The sequence below is a fragment of the Sinocyclocheilus anshuiensis genome, unplaced genomic scaffold (genome assembly GCF_001515605.1).
Source record: "Sinocyclocheilus anshuiensis isolate Anshui unplaced genomic scaffold, SAMN03320099.WGS_v1.1 scaffold218, whole genome shotgun sequence".
Lineage (NCBI taxonomy): Eukaryota > Metazoa > Chordata > Actinopteri > Cypriniformes > Cyprinidae > Sinocyclocheilus > Sinocyclocheilus anshuiensis.
In genome coordinates, this window is record NW_015547665.1 from 1,332,804 (window position 1) to 1,355,089 (window position 22,286).

The 22,286-nt window shown below is 36.2% G+C and overlaps 2 protein-coding genes and 1 pseudogene across 5 annotated transcripts in view; 2 read left to right on the plus strand and 1 right to left on the minus strand.

Annotated features, from left to right (window-relative positions):
* The first annotated feature begins 11,548 nt into the window (after positions 1-11,548).
* Positions 11,549-16,856, plus strand: LOC107702551 (interferon-induced GTP-binding protein MxA-like). The gene is made up of 12 exons (XM_016504902.1): positions 11,549-12,094; positions 12,339-12,476; positions 12,558-12,712; positions 12,824-12,962; positions 13,607-13,805; positions 14,072-14,150; positions 14,242-14,364; positions 14,481-14,622; positions 14,883-15,041; positions 15,511-15,587; positions 16,103-16,366; positions 16,456-16,856. Exons 1-12 carry the CDS (start codon positions 11,905-11,907, stop codon positions 16,678-16,680), a joined length of 1,890 nt encoding a protein of 629 aa, XP_016360388.1. The 5' UTR covers positions 11,549-11,904; the 3' UTR covers positions 16,681-16,856.
* Positions 16,857-18,171: 1,315 nt separating this feature from the next.
* On the plus strand, positions 18,172-20,543 carry LOC107702503 (interferon-induced GTP-binding protein MxB-like; annotated as a pseudogene).
* Positions 20,544-21,087: 544 nt separating this feature from the next.
* LOC107702552 (PEST proteolytic signal-containing nuclear protein-like) overlaps positions 21,088-22,286 on the minus strand; it is a 2,834-nt gene continuing 1,635 nt past the window's right edge. For all 4 annotated transcript variants that reach the window (XM_016504905.1, XM_016504903.1, XM_016504906.1 and 1 more), the window contains 2 exons: positions 21,654-21,709; positions 21,088-21,574 (listed from right to left, as the gene is read on the minus strand). In XM_016504905.1, the coding sequence (XP_016360391.1) occupies positions 21,466-21,574; positions 21,654-21,709 (165 nt within the window). In that variant the 3' untranslated portion in view covers positions 21,088-21,465. The remainder of the gene's footprint in view (positions 21,575-21,653; positions 21,710-22,286) is intronic.

Sequence of the window (22,286 nt, forward strand, 5' to 3'; positions counted from 1 at the left end):
GTTTCATAGTCCAGAAGGTTCCAATTTAATCATACAGAATGTATATTTTGTATGGGGGACATTCTCAACATGTCAGAGAAAAATGGCTGGTGTATATCTGTAGAAAATTATATAATTATAAGTCACAAAAATCGTTTCAGACTGTTTCGTTTGCAAAAAAGGGTTAACAAAACATTTCACTGTCAAGTGCAGGCTCCGAGCGTCTAGGGAGTTAAAGTTAATAAATGCTTTTCACAGCTTGTGTTTTGCCTTCCCGCTATACTTTGACTAGGCAGTCATCATTCGCCTCAGCGGCCATAAATTACAGTGCGGTGTTTGCCTCAGGTCCTGATGGTTTATTTCAACCCTGTTCCTTCATGACAGATTTGACAATGTGGCTGTGAGATCCTCTCAGTTTCGGCTTTTTGGCCTCGTTAAATAGCGTGTGATTCTGTGGCAGAACATCTGTGATGGAGGAGATACTGCAAATTTTGTCAGGTGAGCACTTTAGCGTCTGACTGAGTATGTGGCACAGTTTCACCCACTACAGTTTCCGTTTGCCCACTGAAAGAAGTCTGTAAGGCATTGATGTGTGCGCGTGTGCGAAAGACGGAGCAGGAAAAATTATTTTGCCCCAGAGGGGACTCGCTGTATTATTTCAAGCCTGAATTAGCCAGATTCTGCTAATGGAGCAGGACTATAACTCAGCGGTTTGAAAGAGCTGTTGCCCGGAAGCACAAGTGTCCCTTTGACCCTAAATTTGAATACAGATTACAGTGTTGATGTGCAGTGACTGTACATAAATAGTGTTCACATGCTAACAAATATTGAGTGCATTCAAGGGCAGAAACACAGACTTTCACCCTCCATCACGTAGTGTGATGTAATGCATCGCATGTTTGGTTGTTTGACCATGTTTTTATACTGTATATGGTCAAACAACCACAAAAATATGAAGCCGCACAACTGTTTTCAACACTGATAATAATAAGAAATGATTCTTGAGCAGTAAATCAGCATATTAGTATAATTTCTGAAGGATTATGTGACACTGAAGACTGCAGTAATGATGCTGAAAATTCAGCTTTGCATCACAGGAATAAATTGCATGTTAAAATATATTAAAAAATAAAATACAGTTTTGTTAAATTATAATAGTATTCCGTACAATTATTGTTTTTATTGTATTTTTGCACTAAATAAATATGGATTTTTGAAACCAAAGATGTTTACTAAATGTAGAGATTGTAGTTTGATTCCAAAACATTTTCAACATTTTAAGTAATGTTTAATTTGGACCACTTTATTGCTTTCTTAATGGTAACTTTGTTATTAACAGTTTAGAATTTGTAGGGAAAAATACATTTAATCTTTAATCTGTTGACCCATTTAATCCCACCTGTCACAATAGTGACCGTAAAAAAGGTTTAATTTATAAAGCTCTAAAAACCTTACTGATTGATGTTTTAGTGCACTTCCTGCAAATATGGAAAAAATAAAGGGTCTCAATGAAATATGTGCAGTTTCACATGATTAGTGCAAATTGTCACATGACCAGAGCAGTTTATTTCCTGTTTGCACCTTGAGAAGATGATAACTGCATCAAAGCTCCAAAACGAAAGGCTAGTAAAGTATGTTAACAGAAAGATATGACAAAGATTTTTGGTACACATTATCTTTAAGGTGTCTAGTATTAATATATGAATTCACATATATTCAGTTTTGTTGAGTGTGGTCATAGAATGGAATGGTGGGATAACAGTGAACTTAGGTATACAATATAAATCCAATTGCAGTTGTTAGTGAAAATTACACTAAAATGTTGCAATGACAAAACATTGCACTAAATTAAAAATTAAAATGTTACAAACAATTTACAATATTGGTGTTGTAATACTGGTAGTACTAATATAAAAATATAATGTTATATTTTACAAAAAAAGTAACAATTTTGAAATGCATTGATGGTTGATTTTTTTTTTTGTCTTTTATCTCAGTGTTCCTATCAATGTTGCATAAGGTTTTTTTATGCATAATAGTAACCCTAGAATGTGATCAAACAGTTTAAAATAGCTGGGCTAAGATATACAGTATAACAATTTTTATGACTGCATAAATATGTTAATTCAGTGCACACATTATCCCACTGGTCACAGTTGTGACCGACCATAAAACACAATTTTTCACACACTTTTCCAAAAAATAATTATTGATTTTTTCAAAGGGTTACTAATGACACATATATACAGGCTACATATATATATATATATATATATATACACACTTACCCTCATTTTACTTACCAAGACAAAAATGTACAAGTAGTCCATATTAATCATGTGGTCAATTTTTCTGAAATCATAAAATAGCCTTCTGTGAGGAGCACATTATTATTCACTAAAAATGTTCCCCTGTTCACAAAAAAACTATCATATCTGTACTGTACTGTAACATTTTTGGGCAGTTTTGGGTTAGTGATATTGTGACTGAGATATTTCTAATGAGATTCTAAAACATGGATATTTAAAATGATTTTTCACTTTTTGTGTTTGAGGAACAACCACTGTTGCTAAGCAAATATCTAGGCCTAATAGAGCCACCAGTTTCATTTTGGTTTAAGCTCCTTATCAGTTCAAGTTCTTTAATTAACTCCACAACAAATACTGTCCATAGATAAGAAGTGAAGGGACCAGAACTCTTTTTCTGGTGCAGTCACTTCTGCTGCTTCTCAAGGCAGAGAGGGAGGAGAGGAAAGGAGGCACAATGTGGCGACAGAGAGATCTGGTCCACACCCGGACTCAGACAATAGGGGAAGTCCTGCCCCATAATGTATTGTGTTTAATCCAGAGCCAGGACAGGGAGAGGGAATTTGTCAATCTAGCTGTGGGCTCTTAACACGGTACACAAATCAAACTGCCGGCATTGTGCCATACCTTTGGAGGGTTCTCATGTGAGAGAAAACAAGCGATTTTTCTTCATCGTGTTGTACCGAGGTCTCAAAAGCACAAAATACTGTTTCAATGGGGTTGAATAGTACTCTGTAAACAGGTTATTGCCATATGCACCCATACCCATGGTATGGCAGACGTTTATGATTTAGTACCATTTACAAACTTTGGTGGGGCAATGAATGTGGTGTAAACATGCAGACGATTGTACACATTAACAACGGAAAAGCCTGGTCTTCATTATTTAGGCTAATGGGTTTGCATGCCATGAGCACATTGTTTGTGTTGCTTACTGTTTAATGTAAAGTTACTTTACTGAAAGTGAACTAAAACAATTTCTGTTTATTTGGGAAAAACATTATTTTATTTTCTATTCTTTTGGTTGGCCTTGTTAGTACATAGCGAATTAATCATACATGCAAACATTGTTCTTTATGTACTGCATATTTGCATATCTGCAGAAAATTTAAATTAATAATAATAATAATAAAATAAAATAAAACAACAACAACATGACATCAGTGTCCTCAGTTAGGCGCATCAGTATTTTGGGAGTCATGTTCATAACCATGTAAAAGTCTGCATTGTCACTTTTGATCAATTTAATGTATCCTTGCTGAATAAAACAATTTATTTAAAAAAAAGTGAAGTTTACCTTAGAAAAGATTAGGTAAACTTGATTACAGAAGTGCTTTACAAAGAAAGACATTAAGTCTACTTTATTTTAATGAAGTATGTTTATAGAGGCTTTTGGTCTGCATGGCTTTTTCCCAGTAAGGCCAACCAATTAGTGCACAATATACATTTTATAGACGCAAAAAGTTACATTTGCATTCAATTTTCATTAAGGTCAAAGTACCATTATTTGAAAAATGTTCGGAAAATATAATCAAGTGCCATACTCAAGTTTCATGATGAATTGCTTACAAAATACACAAAGGTAATTTTTCCAGAGATTTGGCTGTTTATAACAAATCATTTCTTAAAAGACAGTCAACATTTGCAGTGACTCTTTCAGACATCATTTGAAAGACGTTGTTGTATAACGTTTTCAGCAAAGGGGAACACATCTGTTCTTTGCCATGCAATATGAGACCATTCTATATTACAGCACAGACAGCAACATAAGCAAACTGGCAGTTGTTATTGCAAATGACTTATGACAGTATAACAGTGATTAATCAGGAGAGAATTCTTTTAATACGTGGCTTTACATATTCATCGCATAAATCATGGCAAAATAGTCTTGCGCACACATAACAAAGCCAACGAATGAGGTGTTTCATGTTCTAATAGAAAGAAATAACAGCTTGTATTTAACAAATGCATAAAAAATACAGCCTGTTCAGATGCTCACTATGCCAAAAGTGGTGATCTCACTCACATGATTTTGACAGTGACCAAACGAATGCACAAATAGAGGAAGACGTTTCAGCTTAGAGGTAGCTACAAGTATCAATATGAAGGAGAACATGGTCTCTGTGGGCTACATCAGGCAGGAGCGCGTGGGTGAGACTGTTTCATGCTTCTTGGACTATGTCATGCCTCCCATTTTCAGCCTGCCAGCATCTATGATCCCAGGCAACTGAGGGACCTTCACTCAGTGTGTGGTGGGCGACAACAGTGTAAAGAAGTACATGGATACAATATGCTACAATGAGCTGTTGCAGTGTTTATTCTTAAGATTGTGGGAAAGGACGCATTATGCCTAACTTTAGTTAGTTAGCTCTAAAATCAACTAGAATAAAGATAAAACAACAACAAAAATAGAAACATGCACATGCATTAGACTGTCGTTTTTAAAAGCCGTACTAATACATCAAGCACACAGAAAGACAAAATTGATGCATACGTTGTCAGTGACAAAGATGATAAAAATAATGTCATTATGTATTTCTTTTCAGTTTTGGTAAAAAAGGAAAACAATGAAGAAAAAAACAACACGCCTGGTGTTTGTCAATTTCAGCTGATTAAGCTCTGACATCCTTGACGATAAAAATGTCCCTTGAGGAGGGCCATATGCTTCGACTAGTCTTCTTTCCATTGTTAAAGTCAATTTGACCTTTTTAGATAATAACTTTGAACTAGACACTGGAAATGTCTTTGTGAGTAGTTTTTAATTCACTGTATTTTACTTAATTATATTCCCCCCGAATTCTGTGCAAATGTCCAAACATACAGCACACAACATGTGATGCTGCCATGTTGAACTCTAGGCCTGTTTTTTGTTATTTTTAATCTCAGGCTCTCTAAACAAGTGCCTAATGGACTTTTTAAATAACTGGGTGGCTCTCCATACAAAAGCATCTGGGAAAAGGAAGGAAGCATGTCTCAATGAGGGGAAGATGTGTGTGTGTGTATGTGTGTGTGTGTACTGGTATATATGGTTTATGAGGACACTTCCTGTGTCCCCATAAAACAAAAGGATAAAAAAAAATATACAAAACAGTGTTTTATGAAATTCAAAAATTGCCAGTAGTTTTCTGTAAGGGGTATAGTAGGTTTAGATGTAGGGCGATAGGAAATACAGTTTGTACAGTATAAAAACCATTACGCCTATGGAGAGTCCCCGTAAACCACACATGCAATTGTGTGTGTGTGTGTGTGTGTGTGTGTGTTTCATTTGCATGGGAAAGGATTCAAGTAATAACAGACTGGACATCACATACTCAAACACATATGGTCCAGAGTGCATCAAAAATAACATCTGTGCACTAAAAGGTGCGGCATTGCAAACTTTAAACTTATGACATTAAGAAAAAGCCAGGTTCTGAGGAATAAACAAACAAACAACAACAAAAAAAGATCTGTTCATACTCAAGAGTAAGTTGTCTATTATTACTGTTATATATATTATATCCTGAATATTATATTCAATACATTAGCACTTTAATCTAGGGATTAAAGAAATAGTTCACACAAAAATGCCATTCAAGATGTAGATGAGTTTGTTTGTTCATTGGAACAGATTCAGAGAAATTTAGTATTACATGACTTGCTCATCAATTCCTCTGGAGTGAATGGGTGCCGTCAGAATGAGAGTCCAAACAGCTGATAAAAACATCACAATAATCCACAAGTAATCCACACAACTCCAGACCATCAGTTAACATCTTGTGAAGTGAAAAGCTGTGTGGTTGTAATAAACAAATTCATCAAGATGTTTTCAATTTCTAACCTCCAGCGAAAAGTCCATGACTGAATCAGGAGAGAAATATGCACAGATAAAGCACTGTTTACAAGCGAAAAGAGTCCAAAACAGTTCTTAACAAATATATTGGTGGATTTTGATCTAATAGGTAAACAGGGGATGTACTTTTTCACTGGAGGAAGTGTTATTATGGATTATGGACTTTTTTGGCCAGAAACAATAGTTTAAATTTAAAACATCTTAATGATGTAGCCTATTTCTTACAAACATGCGGCTTTTCAAGACATTATTGATGGACTGGAGTCGTGTGGATTACTTGTGGATTATTTCGATGCTTTTATCATTTGTTTGAACTCTCACTTAAAACTCACTATAAAATACTGAATAAGAGTGAAAGACAATAAGTAGCTGCTAAAATTGTAAGAGTGTCCTGCAAACATCATGTAGCACATCCAATAACGGTAATGCACAACAATTTTTTTTTAAAACATAAATATAATGCAAAAGTGCATTAACCTACTAGCTCAAACAGAGGAAAATGGCGGTACCAATGCCAAGGTCATGAGTTAATTTCCCAGAGAATGCATGAATTGGAAAAAAAAGTATCTTGAATGTAGTGCAAATCGCTTTGGATAAAAGCATCTGTCAAGTATGTAAATGTAATTTAAAAACAGCTTTGTTGTGGATTCAAAATAAGAATTGCCATGGATGAATAATCTAACAGGCCAAGAGAGGTGTTAGGACACAACATTATCCAGAAATATCAATAAATATTTTAAAAGCTCATTTATCTTTCAATGTCCCTGAAAATGAGTTCTGGTCAATAAACACTGGTCAAACAACCAGTGATACTAATAGTTCTCAAAGGCATTTGAGCTGAGTTCGGTGCATTACTTTGAACTTGTGCCTTGTTGGTTTTGAGAAGTAAAATGGTCCAAATGAAAGCACGCAATGAATTAAAACAATTTTTTGAAGCAGTTTTGGTAAACAAACAGCATAAACAACTGCAGTATTTTTTTCTGTAACAATTTATGAAACTTCATAGTTTGAAACTATGCAGAGTACAATATATTGACAGAAGAATTTCTGTCATTTCACACCAGTTTACAGTGCTAAAAATTATGTGATGACCTGTGGAATGAAAGAATTTGCATCTGCCAATCTGAGCTAGTGAGCTGAAAATGAATTCATTTCAGCTGTTCTAGCTTTCAATGGCACAAAAGACAAATAGGTTTAACTTTTAAATGCATTTTCTTTTTTTCTCAGGTCATGATGCATACATAATACAGCATGCATGACTTAAACTCAAATTACTTATTCCTGGAGTTTGAATGGTCATGGTCAGAAGACCTGCTGCTGCTCTGTTCACATATCAATCACTGATCAGTCTAATTATGGATAAACACCCCCATCTAGAGGACATTTCAAATATTAAAGAAAACAATCTGAACAGGAGCTAAGCATATAGCCTAAAAATAATAATTAACATTCATAAAGCAATGCACACTAAATTGCTTAAATGAACTACAGTAATGGATATGCATATATTACTATTATTATTACTTCAGCTAGGCTTTTAATAATATCAGTAATAATGGGAAATAATGTATGGCTTAATTTATAGTATAGGGATGATATGGGATGCCCCAATTAGATGCCCCATTTGAGAGCAGTGTACATTTACTGATAAACTGTAATATTTAGACCAGGGATGGGCAACTGACGATAGTGACTAGGGCCAGCAATTTTTCTCCTTTAAACCAAGGGGCCAGATTACTAATCCACATCCACACACCCAGTGGTCTCAAACTCAATTCCTGGAGGGCCACAGCTCTGCAGAGTTTAGCTCCAACCAGCTCCAACTCACACCTGCTTGGAAGTTTCTAGTAATCCTGAAGACCTTGAATAGCTGGATCAGGTGTATTTGATTAGGGTTAGAGCAAAACTGCGCAGAGCTGTGGCCCTCCAGGAACTTGTGCAGATATGCTAATTCAAATGGGAAACTTTGTTGTCAGGTGACAAGCAATATTACCCCAACAAGCAAATGTAAACATCTCAATTGCATTGTCTGTAAATTTGCAATCAAACAAATGTAGAGATCCTGTTTTTGATTAGTAGCCTACAGAACATTCACAACACAACCTGAGGACAGTTAAAAAGTGCTTATTAAAAAGAATAATAATAATTATTCCAAATAGTACCATAAACAGGACTAGTGATATTATAAGAACATAATTCAGTCAGTGCATATACATTTCTGTCATGCATTTGGCAAAAAGGTTTTGTTGACTATGTATTATACGGTAAAATACATAGTTAACAAAACCTTTTTGCCAAATATGAAAGTATTTTTACCTTTGAAATCTGAGGCAAGTGCAACTCTGGCGTCAATGATGTATCATTCATACTTCTTTGTTAGTAGTGATGTAATGGCGATTTAAACTAAAACCTTTCATTACAGATTACGTTTCCAAACAAACCAAACATATGGGTATGCCCTTGAACTTGGTAAAAAAAAAAATATCTGTCTACAATCCTGACTGGAAAACACGATTTTCATTCGTTTATTTTTGCTAACGTTAGTGGACGTTCACACTACGCTGTAATTAATACGAGGAGCGGCTGGAAATAGCGACATCTCCTGGTTGGACTTAGTATTAACATCATAAACTGAAAGCAATCTTTCCGTGACTTAAATGTTTTTTAAACAAATTGATAATGCGAGTATGATCCAGCGGCCGTATACAGTGCCGAGGGCCGCCAGTTGCCCATCCCTGAATTTGACGATCGAGTTTAGAATCATAAGCGACTGGATTCCAAAGTTGGAAACAGTTGTGCTGCTTAATTATTTTTTTTATTTTTATTTTTATTACCTGTGGTTCTTTTTTCAGGGTTCTTTGATGAATACAGAGTTTAAAAAAGAACAGCATTTATTTAAAATAGAAATCCTTTTTTAACAATACACTACCATTCAAAAGTTTGGGTCAGTATCTTTTCTCTTTTTTTTTTGTTGAAATAAATTAATACTTATATTCAATAAGGATGTGTTAAATTAATAAAAAGTAATAGTAAAGACCTATATTGTTAGAAAAGATTTCTATTTTGAATAAACACTGTTCACAAGTTTGTATTTATCAATAAATCCTGAAAAAAGCATCACCTCCCCTTTGCAACCCTAGTAGCCTCTTTTAATAATTTTGTGCTATGACAGCTAAATTAACATGCTTCTAATTTCCCCCCTAATAACACATGGCTGCTGCTGGGTTTCCCAGGTCTCCCTCACTATCATCACCCTCACCCTCCCACTGCTCCTCACTCTGTTCATCTGCACTTGCACCTTTTTACCACAGCAAACAGGATTGCATAAACTCAATGCAAACACACTCTCTTTGTCTGAACTTTCTTTTGTAGGGGGAGACCGGGATGGTTGTAACATTTTTGACATTTTTGTCTGTATCTCGGAACAAAACCATATGCTGGTAGTGAACACCATTGGCAGCAAAGAATGTAAACACTCATGCTAGTTTATGTTTTTATTTGAGCAATTGAGCAATTTATGAAGAAACTCAGGCTGTATTTTTCAACCCTTTAATAATATAGCTATTTGTGAAGCTACTTTTTTAGTCTCTGAAGTGCCGCTTTATGCAATATTAATGCACTTACTATTGTTCAATGTCTATAAAGTTGTGTACTACTTTTGGGTCTAGTGCAGGACATTAGTATCTTATTAGAGTATCTATTGGTGAAGTGTTATAACTTATATTTAAAATCAATCAATCAATCAATCAATCAATAAACAAACTGCAAAACTTCATGGCTCCTCAAAATTCCAGAATGAGCTAGTGAGCTAAAAATGAATTAATTTTGGCTGCTCCAAGGCATTCAATGGTACACATGACAGGCTATATATTTTATCTATTAAATTAATGCTTTCTTTCGTTCGTTCTTTCTTTCTTTCTTTAATTTTCTTTCTTTCTTTGTCTGATTACCGATAAACACCTCCCTCTAGAGCAGTGGTCACCAACCTTTTTAGGCCCAAGATCCCTGACCTCGGCCTTTATGAAAGACAAGATCTACCTATTGAAGAATTGATAGAAAAAGACATCCCAGATTGTACTTCAAATTTGAGGCCTTTTACTTAGTATTTTAATTAGTGATGCGCCAATCATAGCTGATTCAGAATTCAGATTTTCTTTTCTTTCTTTCTTTTTTTTTTTAACTAGCAAATTGGATTCTGATACTGATACTGATTTTTAAGCAAATTTATTTATTGGCTATTTGCTTTATAAACACTGGCTTTAAACAAAAATATCTAGCCATTTGAAATTAGAGGCAACCACTGCATTTTAATCATGATCTGCACGGACAGTTGTTTTTGATTTGATTTAGATTAATTTCAGGATTTAAAACAAAAACAGAATGGTCTGACTTTAGGTGTTATTTATTTATTTGCGACGTAAAACATCTGCATGAAACCAAAACAGCAGGTCTGAGTGAGACGCACTCTCTGACAGCAGGTGGCGCACTATGAACAGGGTTGCCAGGTTTTCGCAATAAAACTAGTCCAACCGCGTTTCGAGGGGGGTTCCCCTGTAAAAATCGCATTCCGGGGGTAAAATACACGTTTGTCGGCGGGGGCCTTCCAGTAAAATTCACATTCCAGGGACTAAATATCACGTTATTGGGGTCGCTTCAACCCGCGGACATGAACAACAACCCACGGCAATAGTGTTAAAGTAGCCCAATTCCGCGGGAAAACCGCGGACTTGGCAACACTGCTGTTACCGCTGTAAACAAAGCAGAGTTGCGCTTTATACGGAGAAGAAAACGCCATTGCCGTCGAAACTTTTCTCAAGACAGTTCCCTTCAGTGATACATTAATATAACCCCATAAATGTAATTAATTTTTGTACTTATTTTACTGTTTTTTTTCGGGATCTACTGGGACAGTGAAGATCTACCAGTCGATCGCGATCGACGGGTTGGCGACCACTACTCTAGAGGATATTTCAGATATTAGAGAAAACTATTTGAACAGGGAATAAGCATTACCCCAGCCTAATAATAATCATTTAACAAACATTCATATATCAATTCACAATAAATGTATATATTCCTTTAATTAACACTATTATCATTGTTACACATTGTATTATTATTATTATTATATTAATGTTGTTGTTTTTATTATCTCATAGGCTTGTAGAAATATTAATAATAATGGCAAATAATAATGCATGGTTATAATTTGAATTAGGGGATGAAGCTTCTAATTAAGATAACTTTTTATTATTTAGGCCCAGAGCTTGAAAATCTTAACGCGATATAAGTAAATAGTTACTTGAATACTGTTACCTTATGTGTTTGTTTGTAGCATTTGTTTCTTTATTTGCTTATGCATTCAGTTTGGTCGACTTCAACGTTTTGCACTTCCGCCCCTAAAAAAAAAACACATGCTAAAAGAAAATATATGATAGCTATGTGTTAATCTTTAGCCTATAGAAACAGGATATGCTGGTAACATGCGAACAAATGAGCTTTTTAACGCCCACTTTGTCAATACCACACAAGTGACCTCACAATATGATCGTTTTTTCTTGTATTGAACGACGAAACTTCAGAGAGAGAAACGAAACTATTGTTATAACTAGAAAATAGCACGGAAATGAAACTTAACCGGTCTAGTTCACTTTACCTGTAAAGAAACTGCATCACTCTGAGACTAGCTCAAAAGAAGAGGACACCGCGTCTGACACTTTAACGTGCTGTGGAAAGAAGGATTTCTCTGTTATTTTGACGCTTCGACGTTGTTTAAGGAAGGAGAAAATGAGTTACACGTTCAGTCAGCAATATGAGGAAAAAATCCGCCCTTGCATCGACACCATCGACAAGTTACGGTCTTTGGGAGTCGAAAAGGACCTGGCGCTGCCTGCCATCGCCGTCATTGGGGACCAAAGCTCAGGGAAGAGTTCTGTTCTCGAGGCGCTGTCTGGAGTAGCTTTACCCAGGGGTAGTGGTAAGGACAACACATGATAAAATAAAAAATATATACTTATATAAAGATATACAAATGTAAATTATAGGCTACTGCTTTTACGTAATTAACCACGGAATTTCCAGAAAATACTGTGGATGTACCATGGCACAGTAATGCTACTCTCTATATGATACTTAAAAATGACCATGGAATTTACATGGTACTGTACTTCGAAGAACAACATGGTGAAACGATGTCTGGCATCCTTTCATGTTTTCTTTAGGAATTGTTACAAGATGCCCTCTTGAGCTCAAAATGATAAGAACTAAAGATGAAGAGAAGTGGCATGGGAGAATCAGCTACCTGGGCAAAGAGGAAGATATAGATGACCCAGCAGAAGTGGAGAAAAAGATTCGTGAAGGTAGAGAATGCTTAGAATGCATCTTGAGATCTTCCAAAAGAGTATATACAACTTAGGTTTTGTATCTAATTGTGTCTGTAGCCCAGGATGAGATGGCTGGACCAGGTGTTGGTATTAGTGAAGAACTCATCAGTCTGCAGATCACCTCTGCCAATGTTCCTGACCTCACTCTCATTGACCTCCCTGGTATCGCACGAGTGGCAGTCAAGGGTCAACCTGAGAATATTGGAGATCAGGTAAACTTTTTATATTTACTATGTTTTTCATATGACATTTTATTGAAAATACCCTTGTGAGTGAGACCGTGGAACATTATCACATGCATTGATCACATGCATTTATTCTAGATTAAGAGACTGATCAGGAAGTTTGTTACAAAGCAAGAAACAATCAACCTGGTTGTGGTGCCATGCAATGTTGACATAGCAACCACAGAAGCATTACAGATGGCTCAGGAGGAGGACCGTGAGGGCGAAAGAACATTAGGTGTGCATTACTGGTTGCATTTCAACCTTCAACTGATTGCATATCCACCTTATTTTGGAATGTGGAAGTAAGCTATTTTCTGTCAGGACCACTGTTGTCAATGATGATTACAATTAGCATACAGTTTGGATTGGCAGTATAGTTCTCTTCTGGGCAAAAACTCCCTGCCCATCCATGCAGCCTAGCATAGATAAGAGCAGCGATAACCCCCCTGGGGAAAACAGAACAGAACCAAGCTGATATCCATAATGCAAGCTTGACTTATGTGACCTGCCAGAACTAACACTAGGCTTGATTCTTTGAAGGTACAAGGCTTCTGATTAATCAGCTGCTATTGGTAAATAACTAGAAGAATAACAATATGCAATAAATGGTAAAACTTCAATCTACAAATTAGTGTTTATTATTATAATAATAATTAATTAAAATAACGTGATAACAAATACCAGTTTGCAATATCCAGCAGCATAATGGACTGTGTTTGTACAGGTAAAATAATTGTAAGCGAATGACACTGGAAATCTGGCACAGTCAAGTTAACATTAGCTGCATCTGCTCTTACATTAAAAATAAGGTGAAAACATCAAGTCATTAAAACCATAGGTTGCCATGCGTATTCTGATTGTATAATTTGTCTACTACAGGCATCTTAACAAAGCCGGACCTGGTGGATAAGGGCACTGAAGAGACAGTGGTAGACATTGTACACAATGAGATCATTCACCTTACTAAAGGCTACATGATTGTAAGGTGCAGGGGACAAAAAGAGATTTTAGATCAGGTCACTCTCAATGAGGCCACAGTAACAGAGAAGGCCTTCTTCCAGGACCATCCTCATTTTAGGTGAGTATATGGTCACACTGTATTATCTATTAGGAGTTGATACCATCAAATAAAATAACATGATATTTAGTAAGACCCTTTTGTGAGCAGCATGGCTGACATGTTTTCCTCCTTTCGAAGAGTGTGTGGTTATTTGCAAAACTTTGCTTTGTAAATTACCTGTGTTAGGCCCACATAGTGCATACACAGAGAAGTACCTGCTATTTGGGATTCTAGTAAATCTAAAACATAGGTCACGTGATTTATTTATGGCATTTTTTCCTCAGCAAACTCTATGAAGAAGGTTTTGCCACTATTCCCAAGTTAGCTGAGAAACTAACAATTGAGTTGGTTCATCACATTCAGGTGAAATAACTGTCATTTCTTAGAAAAGACACCTACAGTTCTAGACTTATAGTAAATGTAGCTCATTTTATAATGCTCATCTGTTATGTAGAGATCCCTGCCTCATTTAGAAGAGCAAATCGAGAACAAGCTTGCTGAAACACAGAAGGAACTGGAGAAATATGGCAATGGACCCCCATCAGACCCTGCAGAAAGACTGAGCTTTTTCATTGATGTGAGTACAATCATGAAATCTACTATATCATACTATACAAGTATGAATATTTAGTAAAGAGTCATACCGATATCACTAAGTCACTGAAATCCTTAACATCTCATCACTAAATTTAGAAAGTAACAGCTTTCACTCAAGATATGTTCAACCTGACCACTGGGGAGGAAGTTAAATGTGCTTCAGATCTACTAATTTTTCCAGAACTTCGGGATGAATTTGCAAAATGGAATAGCTTCTTGGATCGTCTAGGAGTTTCCTGTGAGTAAAGCATATACTTGGTACCACCTGATTGTCCTTTTGCTTTTGGCAAATGTACTATGTTATGATTTTTCTGTTATGATTTTACCATTTTTATGTCTTTACCATTTTAGCAGAGTTGCAATCAATTAATGATCAACCTAAATGACTAAAAACTAAAAGTTAATCATTTCACTAAAAATCACTTTTAGAAGCTGAACTCATAATTGAGCTGAGGATTTGAATTTATTTTTCTGACAATGTTCAAAAACTCTCTGCAGTCAACAAGAAGATTGAGAAACAAGTTGGTAACTATGAAGCCAAGTATCGAGGAAGAGAGCTTCCAGGATTCATCAATTACAAGACCTTTGAAGGGCTTGTCAGGGAACAGATCAAGCTGTTGGAGGAACCTGCGTTAAAGACACTGAAGACCGCCTCTGGTTAGTGTTGCTTTTTGTCTTTCAAATCCATTTCTACAGTCTTCAATAATTTTCAGGTAGTTGCTATAGTACATGTTGTAAAGCTATTCTGTTCTATTTCCATTATAAGTTTACACTTATAATGCAGTACATGACCAAAATATGTGGAAACCTAGAATTGTCAGGAACCAGGAAATCTCAAACCCCTGAACATTCCAGTTGGCACAATGCATTTGTAGGTACAGAGTTTTGTTGCCTTGTGGATAAATAGAAAAGATCACATTGAAAGATGCCTTATGAACTCGACATTCTGTCCTTGAGTAAGGCATGTAACCCAAGGTTGGTCCAAGTGGATTTTTCTTCTATTGTGATGATTCAGATAAAGGTAGCTATTTAGTCATTAGTGCACTTTCTCGTAACAAAACTGGATTCACTTGATAAGCTTGAAAGTGAAAGTTATTGTACTAACATTATGTTTGTATTTACACAGATGTGGTTAGAAAGAAGTTCATCCAGCTGGCCCAGTTCAGCTTTGTTGGATTCCCTAATCTTCTGAAAATAGCAAAGGTAGGTTTTTGTGTGTTAATGCCAGCGTTTCTGGCATCCACAGCTCATCTCTAGGGGCATTAGAAAACAGAGCTCTATATAAACTGAATACACACAGGTAACAAATGAACTTGTAAATGTATTCAACAGTTTCTAGACTACTGTGGTAAAGTGTAATATAATATATTCAAATTTAGTGCTTGGCTTTGGCAGGCAGGTAGGCTATGTACTGATTGTACAAAAGGGGGTGCCACTGCCCTCCCAAGCTCAACAGTGTGATTCGGTATGACCCAGAATCCGCCCAACCTACATTTATGGGTAGTAGCTGCTACTGGTTTCTGGCAATAAACAAATTCAAAGTCGTTAAACGGTCATTTTATTAGCTTTTTTATGATTGATTATAATGCTATTAAATTTCACACAAAAATTTGCATAACTGTTCAACGTTCAATAATGCCATGAATCATGCCACAAAGTTAAAGAATTTGTATTCTCACTACAGTTTACAATAACAAATCTTTTATATACTTTCTTAGACTAAGATCGAAGCCATCAAGCAGGATAAAGAATCTCAGGCAGAATCCATGCTGAGGACCCAATTCAAGATGGAGCTCATTGTTTACAGTCAAGATGGCACATACAGTCAGAGCCTGCAAGATGCAAAGGAAATGCTGGAAGAGGAGGAAGATGAAAGTTCCCATAGGAAACCTAAAAAGTTTAATTTCGTGAGTGTAGACATTTGCACAGGCAGTCGTGCCACTTTGCGCGAGATGAAGTTGCACCTTGAGTCCTACTACAAGGTAAGAGTGCCAACCAAAGCTTTCAGTGCCATCAGATGTAGCTCAAATTGTTATGTATATCTTAGATTTTGTCTTTTCTACCTCATCAGATTGCAAGCAAGCGTCTAGCTGACCAGATCCCAATGGTGATCCGCTATCTGCTGCTCCAGGAAGCAGCTTTGGAGCTTCAAAGGAACATGTTGCAGTTGCTGCAAAATAAAGATGATGTAGACAATCTGCTTAAAGAAGACTTTGACATTGGCCAAAAGCGAGAGAGCTTACTGAGCCGCCAGGACCGTCTGATGAAAGCACGCAGCATTTTGTTTACCTTTTAGTCACTTTGTACAGTCGATTCCAGCGGTTTAAATGCATCAAATTCACATGCTGCTTGTGACAAACATGAGCAGCATTGGCTGCAAAGAATGTAAACATTCATGTTGGTTAATGTTTTTATTTGAGAAATAGCAATTGAGCACTTTATGAAGAAACATTGGCTGTATTTTTTCATTAAATATCCTTTAACAATATATTGATTTGTGAAATTATTATTATTATTATTATTATTTACCTCTGAAGTGCTTCTTTATGCAATATTATTACACTTGTCAATAAAGTTGTGTACTACTTTTGGGTCTTGTGCAGGACATTGTAGTCTCTTTAAAAATAATAATAAACTCATGGTACCTCAAAATTCCATAATAATAATAATGACATATGTGGAGTTTAAAGGGATAGTTCACCCAAAAATGAAAATTCTGTCATTAATTACTCACCCTCATGTCGTTTCAAACCCGTAAGACCTTCGTTCATCTTCGGAACACAAATTAAGATATTTTCTGATGGAATCTGAGAGCTGTCTGACCCTGCATAGACAGCAACGCAACTGAAATGTTCCCAAGTCCAGAAACGTAGCAAGGAGATCTGTAAAATAATCCATGTGACATCAGTGGTTCAACCGCAATTATACGAAGCTGCGAGAATACTTTTTGTGCACAAAAGAAAAAAAAAACGACTTTATTCAACAATTCGTCTCCTCCGCATCACCCTGGTGCCATTTTGGAGAGTATCAGCTGGACGTAAACAGCGTATGCTGTTCTGTGTCAGCTGCACAATGCCGGCTGTTCTGACTCACAAACTGTAAGTACGTTTTGTATATTTAAAGAGATTTTATATTTTATATTTTTGATATTTAAAGCGAGTTTTTCGGCAGTGTAGAGTAGGGCTTGTTGTTTGTCATTTCTCCGATCACAAATGCAGACATGGTTTTATGTTTACGCGGCGCGATGCAACGCAATGCGTAAAAAGACAGTATAAGTCATTATAATCCATAATTATGTACCCACTGGATGCAACGAATGCCTCGTTTAGAATGGGTTTTCATGTTTTTGAATCATCTCTCAGGCCTGACAGGGCATCATCACAGTATGGTAGGGGCATAACATTTCCGTCATAGGCTGGAGGTATTCGGCCAATCACAACGCACTGGATAGCTGGCCAATCACAGCACACCTCGCTTTTTTAGAACGATGAGCTTTGTAAAAATCGACGCGTTTCAGAAAGGGGGGCATAGAGGAGAAACAATAATGTACAGTATGTGGAAAATAATGTGTTTTTTTTTAACCTTAAACCGCATAAACACATTTCATTACACCAAATACACGACATAATGTTCTTTTCAGCAGCATCATATGACCCCTTTAAGAATTGTCAAGAAAACCAGGAAATCTAAAATCATTTTAGCCACAACTGAACTGCAATTACATTTGTAGGTAAAGAGTTTTGCTGCCTAGTGAATAAATATCAAAGATCATCTTGAAAGGCGACCCATGAACTTCTCATTTGATTTACATCTCGCTTTGGATAAAGGTGGCTTAGTAATAAGTACAGTGCAATTTCCCGATACCTGACAAGCTAGACTCACTGGATAATCAAGCTTGCAAGTGAAAGTTTGCAAAGGAGCTGTATTAACATTGTTCTTGAGTTTTTATACATAGATGTGGTTAGAAAGAAGTTCATCCAGCTGGCTTTGTTGGATTCCCTCATCTTCTGAAAATAGCAAAGGTATGTTTTTGTGTGTGTGTGTGTGTGTGTGTGTGTGTTCATGCCAATGTTTCTGGCAATACACAGATTCCATGTTTATATCAAACCACTTTTTTCCCTTTTTCAAAATGTCACATTTCTGGAAAATTGATGAGTGTTGTAATTTCACACAATTACAAACCATTGCTTTCCAGTGACAAATGTTCAGCCATGCCTTTAAATCATAATCCAAATAGAAGTGGTCTGTTGTTTTATCACTGCTTATGGGAAGTTCTGAAGTTTTCAGTATTTCAGTTTTTTTTGGTTAGACTAAGATCGAAGCCATCAAGCATGAAAAAGAATGCCTGGCAGAATCCATGCTGAGGACCCAATTCAAGATGGAGCCCATTGTTTTGTCAAGATGGCACATACAGTCAGAGCCTGCAAGATGCAAAGGATAAGCTGGACGAGGACGAAAAAACTAAAAGCTTTAACTGCATGAGCGTATACATAATCACAGACAATCATGCCACCTTGCGTGACATGAGGTTGCACCTTGAGTACTACTAACAAGGTAAGAGTGCCAACTAAAGCGTTCAGTGCCATCTGGGGTGTATTCCAGAAAGCAGGTTATGTGACATACCCGGGTATGTTTGAGGATAAGCGAGCGGATAACCTTAGCTTTCAGTTCCAAAATCGGAGGTTACTTTCAGGGTATGCAAGTAACCATAGTAACTTGCTCTCTGAAGATAACCTGCTCCGGAGCAGGATATGTTCCTGGGTTTGTTCACTTCAGAGCCATCAGCGCACGCGTGACCTACCGACGAGCCTTCAGTGGGCGTGACAGATAGCGCACAACATTATATGATCTTACAATATAGTTATGTAATATAGCCTACTATAATTAACATCATACAACTAATATATATATATATATATATATATATAGTTGTATATGTTAACTATAAAGCGCTAATATAAGTAATAAATAAGGTAATATTATTCTAATATGGTTATATTTATTTTATTGGCATATATAACAGTCATCTGTATAAATTATAAAACACTATTATGACAATGTAATGTTTAATTTATTATATGAAGATATTTGCAAAGACAACTCTGTTTTTTTAAATTGTCAAAAATCATGTTTTTTATGTTACCATGTTTTTTATTGTGTTTTATTGTGTTAGTTAGCTGTGTGGTTTGTTTTTTTTGTTATTTTTTAACCTAGTCAAAATAACCCAACTGCAGTTTGATTGAGATTAACTGGAATGCACAATGAAAAAACATGATTTCTGAGAATTGTTAAAAACGGAGTTATCTGTTTTTGCAAATAAACTCTTCATATTTATTACATTTTATATTATCATCTCACACATGGATCGGAATTTTCTAAAATGTTTTATTTCTATAATAAAAAAATACATATATGATATGACAATATATAATTATCATCAAACAAACAATATAATTCATATTCTTAAGGATTAAAGATTAAACGGGGAAGAAAAGAAAAATGATTGCACAACCATTAATTAGGTGGCGATATGCACTAAGCATGTAAACGACCACTGAACAAAAGAAGAAAGAACCAGCATGGCGCGCTTTTTCTTAGCGTCTGTTTCCATAATGCTCTGTTGAGAATGTCTTGAGTCTTAACCAGGAACATACTCTTGAGTTGAATGAACTTACTCCCGGACGTGTTTTTGGAACCACATACCTCGAGTAAACAAGGTTTGGGGTTAATCAACCAAAAGTTCAGGGTTTAGCTGACGGTAAGTTAACCCTGCTTTCTGGAATACACCCCAGACGTAGCTCAAATTGTTATGTATATCTTTAGATTTTGTCTTTTCTACCTCATTAGATTGCAAGCAAGCGTCTAGCTGACCAGATCCCAATGGTGATCCGCTATCTGCTGCTCCAGGAAGCAGCTTTAGAGCTTCAAAGGAACATGTTGCAGTTGCTGCAAAATAAAGATGTAGACCAGGGCTGTCCAAAGACACCGGCCCTCCAGGACCGAGTTTGGACAGCCCTGATGTAGACAATCTGCTCAAAGAAGACTTTGACATTGGCCAAACTCGAGAGCTTACTGAGCCGCCAGGACTGTCTGATGAAAACACGCAGCCTCTTGCTTACCTTTTAGACTTCAATTCGTATTGTTGATTGCAACAGATTTAATGCAACAAAATCATATGCTTATGATAATCAGCATGGAGAACAAACATGTATGCTGTTTTTTTTTTTGGAAATAGCAATTGAGCACTTTATGAAGAACCATGCAATACATGGTGGATTCTCCGTTTAATCTATTTAATAAAGAATATTAGAAATGTTGTCCAGCTGCTTTTGGCCTCTGAAGTGCATCAATGTAATATGAATGCACTCACTGTTTTCCAATGTCAAAAAGGCCTAGCTCCTACATTGTAATATCTTTTCATAATTAGTAATTTTCATAATTTACTTACCTACACATTGTTCAAACCTGTAAGGCGTTCTTTCTTTTGTGGAACACAAATAAAAAAATAAAAATAAAATAAAATTCAGTGGGGTTAAATGTTCTTTGGACCCCAATGTTCATATTAAAATATCTGTTTTTGGTTCCACAGAATGCAGAGTTTTGAAATGATGTGAAGTTGAGTAAATGGGTGAACTAAGTTTAATTCTGCTTTCAAAACCTGACTACTACCCGATTACGACATTTAAAAAAAACTTCAATGTGATACCACATCTCTGATTTATTAGTAACTATAAAATACAATGTCTTGTTTCATCTCTACGAATGAAACTGAATGACTGGACCACTACATTCCTTTGGAGAACAACTATACTATAAGCAAATGATAACGGGTCAGTGTGGCACATACCATATTATACAGCAAAAAAGATTATTCTTAATTTCTCTGTTGTGGTTTGCATCTTACACAAGAAGGTATTATTTAACCACAGTGTGGTAAAAAAAAAATCTAATTAGCTACAAAAGATGCTTTATAGCGTAAACATTCATTACATATATACATTTGTACAATTGTCATCAAACAAAGAGACAAAAGGGCAAATATTTCAATGCCAAAAAGCAAGCTATTGTAAGCAACCGGACACTACTGATCTGCCTGGGATTTATGCTTCCTCTCCCAAAGTTTCTGATGGTCTGAGAATCCTTGCTTTCCTTTGTTGAAGGAATTGGGTCCAGCTGATGTGGGCGTTTCTCTGAAAATCAAAAAAACTTGTGAAGATGCTGTCATCTTGTGAAATCTAAAATGAAAAGTATTATAATATTAAATCCAACCTGCCAATATTCTTCATCCTCATCTTTGCCTCAGGCGGCATTTCTTCAGGCTCGCTCTGAAAAGTAAAAACTGGTCTTTTAACATATGATATTCATTTATATTGTGTTATATAATACTACAAAATGATAAATATCACAAGGACAGCATTAATAGTAAAGGGGTCATATGCTTTTTTAAAGAACATTATTTTGTGTATTTGGTGTAACAGAATATGTTGACATGCTTTAATGTTCAAAAAACACATGATTTTTCAAATACTGTACATTATTGTAGGTCCTCTATGCCCCGCCTCTCTCAAACGCTTCGTTTTCTACAAAGTCCCTCCTTCCGACAAGCGCAGTCTGCTCTGATTGGCCAGCTGACCCAGTGCATTGTGATTGGCCGAACACCGCAAGCACTCGTCGGAAATGTAACGCCCCTTACCATAATCGCGAGCGTCATCTTTCAAAATAAATGTAAAGACAGAGCCCGAAAGGGGAACAGAGTCACGTGACAGACACAGTGATGAAGCTGGTATGTGTTTGCAGTACACAAGCCATGGTTAAGACAGCTGACTCCACTGTGATGTGACCCCCCTCTCTCTCTCTCTCTCTCTCTCACACACACACACACACACACACACACACACACAC

Coding starts and splice junctions, on each gene's coding strand:
- LOC107702551 (XM_016504902.1), top strand. CDS start 11,905: ATGAGTTACACGTTCAGTCAGCAATATGAGGAAAAAATCCGCCCTTGC. Junction 12,713..12,823: donor CTGAGAATATTGGAGATCAG/GTAAACTTTTTA, acceptor CATTTATTCTAG/ATTAAGAGACTGATCAGGAA. Junction 12,963..13,606: donor TGAGGGCGAAAGAACATTAG/GTGTGCATTACT, acceptor TGTCTACTACAG/GCATCTTAACAAAGCCGGAC.